General features: G+C 34.8%; 1 protein-coding gene across 2 annotated transcripts; it reads left to right on the top strand.

The window, feature by feature from the left end:
* Positions 1 to 2,230: 2,230 nt before the first annotated feature.
* Positions 2,231 to 6,812, top strand: LOC140777522 (translation machinery-associated protein 22-like). 2 transcript variants are annotated; one of them, XM_073121684.1, is made up of 7 exons: positions 2,231 to 2,453; positions 2,591 to 2,674; positions 3,176 to 3,240; positions 4,350 to 4,431; positions 4,531 to 4,598; positions 5,182 to 5,265; positions 6,479 to 6,812. In XM_073121684.1, exons 1-7 carry the CDS (start codon positions 2,360 to 2,362, stop codon positions 6,533 to 6,535), a joined length of 534 nt encoding a protein of 177 aa, XP_072977785.1. In that variant the 5' UTR covers positions 2,231 to 2,359; the 3' UTR covers positions 6,536 to 6,812. The 2 variants fall into 2 exon arrangements, with proteins under 2 accessions (XP_072977785.1, XP_072977784.1); XM_073121683.1 differs by having other exon boundaries at positions 2,232 to 2,507.

Genomic DNA, 6,812 nt, shown 5'->3' on the forward strand with positions numbered 1-6,812 from the left:
CCGCGTCGCACTTCCGGAGGTCCTCCGGGAGCCGTCAGCCGTCGTCGCCCCCGATGCCGTCGTGTCGTCGCTGGGTCACAAGTTTTACGTAGTGCCGAGGAGATCGTACGAGAGTCTTAGCTCTCCTTGCAACCAAACGCCGGGAAGTCGAGGTAAGTTGTGTGAGGGAGATGATGGAGTCGTAGAGAATTAAGGGCAAAGGTTAAAGGAGGAGGAGATGGAGAAGTTTGATCACAACAACGGTTTTATTATTGGTTTTTTATTTTTATTTTTATTTTTTATAGCATATGTGAAGAGTAGTAATGATATTTAATGATCAGCAAACATGCATGTTAACTACCATGAGAAATTATGTGTTTTAATTAAGATGCTCATCATTTATATTGTTACATGAGAAATTAATATACATAAAGAAGAATGGTATCCTCATAACTACTTTACAAACATTTTATAGCGATGGTTATAAAATAAAAAAGAAACTAATGGATAAGATTATGCCACCTTATTTTGTTTTGTAGAATATTTATAATACAATATTACTCATAAATAAAAGTCTTGTGTCTTCTTCTTTTTCTTTTTTTATTAAAAATTAAAAGAATATATTTTGACACCCATTTAATTAAGGATGTTGCAATATTGCATGTGAGCTCATTTAACTCTTAGAAAAGATATTTCATGGAATTTATAAATTAAAAACTAATTTTTGTGCCACACTTTATATGCAAATTTAATATAATTTTAATATATGAAACCATAAAATAATTGTTTGTGCAGAACTATGTTTCATCTCTCTCTATTGTAAGAGTTAAGACTAATATTATAGTCTAATAGTTGAATGCTATATAACAGAGATTATGAATTTAATTTCATCTAATGTTAAGGTTAATATTTAATAAAATTTTTATTTAAGCGCACGCTATATACGTATAATTTAAGCATATTGTGATCTCTAATCTTTCAGAATAGCTGATCTAATAATTATTTAACCTATATATATCATAGAGGATTAACTCTTTTACCTTACTTTATAATTAACCTATAATTAAGCTCATAATCATTTTTAGGTGCATCAACTTTGTAAATATTGGTCTATAAAAGTTATAAGGTCTGCCAAACCCTTCAGCCAAACTATATGGTGCTCTTAAAAAGGGCTCTTTGTATTTGATTCTTATGGAAAGAGTAACACTTATCACAGTTAACTAGTATATTTTTGACACATCATAAGTATCACTAAACTACTTGGATTCTTTAAAAACTGCCATTAGACGTATAGTTCAAACTTAGAAGATATAAGAAACGACTTCTTTTCCCTTGCAAAAAGTCTGAAGCATGCCCGAAAACTATATTATGTCATTCGACGTTGAACATTTTGATAACTCTTATGATATTTTCTTGTCTTTTTAACAAGACACTTAACCATATTGGATAAACTTTATTCAAAATTAATGATATTTTTAAAAGAGCCCAACAATGGTTTCGATAGAAATTATTGTTTTTTTTAATATATATAATGGTAATTTTGATATTTTTCTAATAATGATCCTCTAAAAAGAAACACAAATAAAAATTAATAATTTATATTACTAATTCTATTCTGCAACCCTAAATTAATTTAATACTGTAGCTTAATGATTGAGTGTTACTATCATATAATAGATGTTATGAGTTCAATTTCTTATGGACGTTAAAGTTGGTATTTACTAGACCTTTCAATCGAGCGCTATATGTATATTTGTGCCCATCACTGAAAGGTTAATTTTATTATATATATATATATATTAAAAAATGATTAATTTCTTTGTCAAGCTTATAATTCGCCGACGAGCTTATAATCTAACACAGGGATTGAATTTTACCAATATATGACAGAGGTATGAGTTTAATTTGCCTCAAATGTTGAGTTGACATTTAGTAAAATTCTCGGTGGAGTGCTATATGTACATAATTTGGGTTTTCTTATAGTATATTTCTAAGGAGAGTTAGGCTAATTATTCTAACACACACACACACACATATATATATATATATATAAATATAATAAAAAGAAGTAGTTTTACAAAACCAACAAGGGGAAAAAAAGGGACTCCTAAACTTGTGCCCCTTTAGGTCTAATTGGGCCTATTACTACAATTTCGTGGGCCTAATTAGGCCCATTATATTAGCTTTGCTGTCCGCCTCGCCGTGGTCTCGTACGGAACCGAGCTCTCTATATAAGAGAGAAAGAGAGAGAGAGAGAGAGAACCCCTCTCCTTGTCTTCCCTACGCGACCTTTTTATTTTTATTTTTATTCTTATTCGTTCGAACATCCGATAGAGAAGCTTATTCCACCCAGGGAGGGGAAAAGGAATAGCGCGCTTCCATGGCGGAGAAGCCCCAACCCGTTCACGTCGTCTACTGCGGCGTCTGCGGCCTCCCCGCGGAGTACTGCGAGTTCGGCCCCGACTTCGCGAAGTGTAAGCCTTGGCTTCGCGAGAACGCCCCCGATCTCTACCCCGATCTCCTCAGCGGTGGATTTGGAGCCCTTACTCCCTTTGTACCCTCGTCTCTCTTGGTGTCCTCTCTCTCTCTTATTCCGTCTTCTCTTGGTTAGGCAAAGATGATAAAGAAGTCGAGAAGGCGGCGGAGAAGCTGCAGGCGGTGGGGATCGGCGGCGGCGCCGGAGGAGATGTTTCTGGTATGTGATCGCTTTCTTCTTGTATTATGAGAGTATGATTGGATTCGAATTGTTTTGTCTGGGTGAATGCTTTGGGAGATTCCGGATGTGGCCTGAGATCAGAGGGTGGGAAAAGTTTGGTAAAAGTTGGACGTTTGAATGTAGGGAATGTGTTCAAAATTAGGGTTCGCTTGATGGGTTAGTAATCTTAGCTTTATAGTGTTAAATAGATTTGGTGTTATTAATTTTTATTTCCTTTCATGATTATGATAGTTTGTTTTATCGATAGGGTTTCTTCCAGAAGTTGCCAAATTGCTTGGAAACAAAATTTGCGACTCAGATTAACTTCTAAACTTTACGGAAACATTTCTCAGCATATTCATATCTTCCTTTGTTCCTCAACCTGCATTTTTTATTTTATTTTCTGCTTTCAATGAATTACCTGAACCATTAAGTTTGGATAATTTGGTTAGAAATGTTAAATTGTGCTTTCTAAAATCACTCGTCTGTTTTGCTCTGCAGTGGGTGCTTCAACATCTAAGCAAGAAGAAGTAAAACGCCTTCCCGGTGGTAAAATAAAGAAGAAGGTACATCCCTTCGACGTGGTCCATAACATTACATTGTGAGGGGCAAATAAAATTAGTGTACTTCTCATCAGTAGCTTATATGACATTATCATATCTTCATTTTGCTGATGACACTTAAGTACCACATATCATCTACAATGGCCATATCAAGACGGCCAGACTAAATGTCTGATCTTGGTTCAAGAGATTTTAGGCCATTCCCCTGGTTGTTATGATAACAGGAGCTGTAGCTCAACAATAGTAAACCATCTTTATTAGTTAGTTACTGTCAAGCTATGACTGGGAGAGTTTGCAGGTCGTCAGCCCTCATATTACTTTTGCCTTTATGGATTAGTACAGTGGCACCAATATTGTTATAAGGATGTATGAGTTTTTTGCTGTTTGGACTTCAGCATTTTATTGATGCAACGGTGCTTGCTTCCATATCTTTTGTCCCTCTGCACTAGAAAGAACTACAAAGTTTTCATCCATTAGTGTTAGAGCTTTGGCTCCTAGTTTGCAGGTTGTTTCTTTCCAACGCCCAATATTAAACATGGACCTACCAAGCAAAGGCTTTTTGACACCATGAATGAGTTAGGTAGCACTAGTTTACATTTTGTTCATGCTTTTCTACCACCTTGAGAATGTTTTGGTCTTGGGGGTTTTAGAGGTCTTTATGACTGCCGGGTTGTCTGAATCCTCTGCAGTTTGGTGAGAAGAATATAAATTCAGCTGTCAGGTAAGAAAAGCTTAGGGATGTAGTTTATTTAGTCATAAAAAGTCGCTTCTAAAATCTGGTCAGCCTCCGATATGTTGAGGCTTTCGGTAATCCACATAGGAGTGTAGCTCTCACCATTTCGTGTACAATGTTGATAGAACTTCTGTTATAGAACTGATAACAATGTTACAAAGTATTATTTGCATGATAATGCTATTGGTCCTTCATCAATGTCAACCTTGGACATGAAAATGTTGGCCTGAATACTGATGGAAAAAATATAATAAGCAATGTTTTGGATCTTGGATAACATGGCTTCTGAAATTATTATCCTGGGACCTTATTATGCCCCATTGTTAGTATGCCATACGGTAGCATTTTATGTGTTTATGATCAATTTCCTTTCTTGCAGGAGAAGCAAGAAGTTGTTATTGAGAAGATTGTTCGCAACAAACGCAAATGTGTTACTGTCGTGAAGGGTCTTGACCTATTTGGTGAGTGATGTTTAGATGACAGTTTCTTATTCAAGATGCTTCATAAATTCAAATTATCACTATTTGATCATAAAATTTTGTGTTTGTATGGCATTTTAGGTGTTAAACTCAGCGATGCTTCAAAGAAGCTTGGAAAGAAGTTCGCCACCGGAGCTTCTGTTGTTAAGGTACACTACTGATTGTTTGTTTATAAGGAAAATTATATTTTACACCCCAACGGTTAGGCCTAAATTCACTTCACCTCATATAGTTTCATTTACGTTATTTCACCTTATAATTATATTCCAAATGAAACAGTTACCTTTTCTATTATATTTTATCAAGCTACAAGTTATATTTAAAAATACTTATTAAGACAAAGTTGTAGATAATTTGATAAATTTTTTAATACATCTAAAATAATATATTGAACATGTGTATGTTTTTATTTTTATTATCTGAAATTTGATCGATATTATTTTAGATGTATTGAAAAACTTATCAAATTATATATAATTTTATCTTTAATATTTTCAAAATCGACTTGTAGATTGGTCAAATATAATGAAACAAATAACGATTTCAATTTGAACATAACCATAAGAGAATAAGATGACACAAAATGAAACCATAGAAGGGTAAAGTAAATTTAGGTCTAACCACATGGGGAGGGGAGTAAAATATAATTTTTCTCTTTTTTATATTAGCAGAATCTTTGAAGAAGTGCCCATTGTGCGCTCATCTGTTACACATTTTGGATATTTGTTTTAGGGCCCAACTGAGAAGGAGCAAATTGATGTCCAGGGTGACATATCATATGATATTGTGGAGTTCATTACGGATACATGGCCAGATGTAATCCATCTTTACCATTATCTTTCTATTCCATGTTGTATATTAATTTTCGCCTTAAATTCTACTTCATGCTTTATTTATGCAGTCATTTCCTATGGGCATTTTGTAATAATATAAGCTACACCTTTAAGATAAACAATAAGTAGAAATATGGATAATTTTCTTATTAATTCAAGCATTATGGCTGGCTGACCTGACATGAAGGATCTGTAACATTGTCACTCACCTAGAGTTTACATGAGTAGTAGTCGTACGACTAATCATAACATCAGCTCTCTTATTTACTCCTAAGGCATCATATTTACTCCCACAAACAATTAACAGCAAGAATTACTATGATTGTTTGTCAAATGATGTCTTTACTAGGATCAAATTTTATTATATAGCTGTTGCATAATAAATTGTTTATGGCTTCTGAATTTTTACCAACCTCCAAATGTCATATTGGCCGTCAACCATTTATGGTTCTATTTTTGAAGTGGCTGTCATTCATTTATGATTTCTAACTTTGAAGGCTGAATTCTTCTATCCAGTATTGCAAGCTTCATATATACTTCCTTATTATAATTGCAAAATTGTACCAATGACTGTTTGTCCAAGGTTGAAAGCTTTTATAAGACTACTGATGTCATGACTAAACTGTAATGCTGCTAATAAGCAAACCCATCCATGATCCCCTAAAGGCTATACGTCAAACCCAGTCTGCTCATCCATAACCCAGCTGAAGCCTCAATTGAAGTCTTGTTCATACTTCGTAATTGAAAATTTTTACAACAATTCAAAGAGGCATTATGTGCTAAACATATATGCATGTTGAACCAAGTATGATCAGAATATTTGGTTCAGCTTGGCTTCCTTCAATGCTATGTTAAATATTTATTTGAGTTATCTATCATTCATAAGTTTAGGATGTATCTCGGTAATAAGCCAGGTTTTGGAAAAATTTGTGCTACCATTTGTTGTAAGTATCCTGGTGTTGAGAACCTCTACAGCTGGTAAGACTCTGTACGTCTTGCCTCTGCAAATCACACCTGGTGAGGTCTTGTGCATCAGGATGTCTTTTTGTTTGTAAGTTTAACCTATCTACCATGCGGCATCATGAGATTTTGAGCAATGAATACCTAGCAAAATGATTGAACTCCAATCTTTATCTTTGCTATCCGATTGAGGGTTGTTTTGACTCAGTCTTCTTTTATCTATTGCAAAATGTCAGGTGCCTGAATCGGCAATTTTCTTCATTGAAGACGGAAGGAAGGTTGCAGCTGCTTGATGCTGTGCTTCAGCTGCTTGATGGTGAAATTGCCTCCATGCTAGAATCTGGGGCATTTCCATACCCATCTTTATAGTTTACTCCTTTTTTGGTATGTACATTACAATATTTTCCGGCTAAACTCACCACTCTACTTGTGCGAGATAAGTGGCTGTCTTTCTTTTCCCGTCTGTTTTTCAGAGGCCCTCTTTTGGATTGCGTAGTTCATGTTATTTCCCATATATTATTTTGGTGCTCTGAGAGCTTCAAATGGTTCTTGATTTCTTTTTGCTCTAAA

The sequence above is a fragment of the Typha angustifolia genome, chromosome 15, assembly GCF_048772165.1.
Source record: "Typha angustifolia cultivar Huaian chromosome 15, ASM4877216v1, whole genome shotgun sequence".
NCBI lineage: Eukaryota > Viridiplantae > Streptophyta > Magnoliopsida > Poales > Typhaceae > Typha > Typha angustifolia.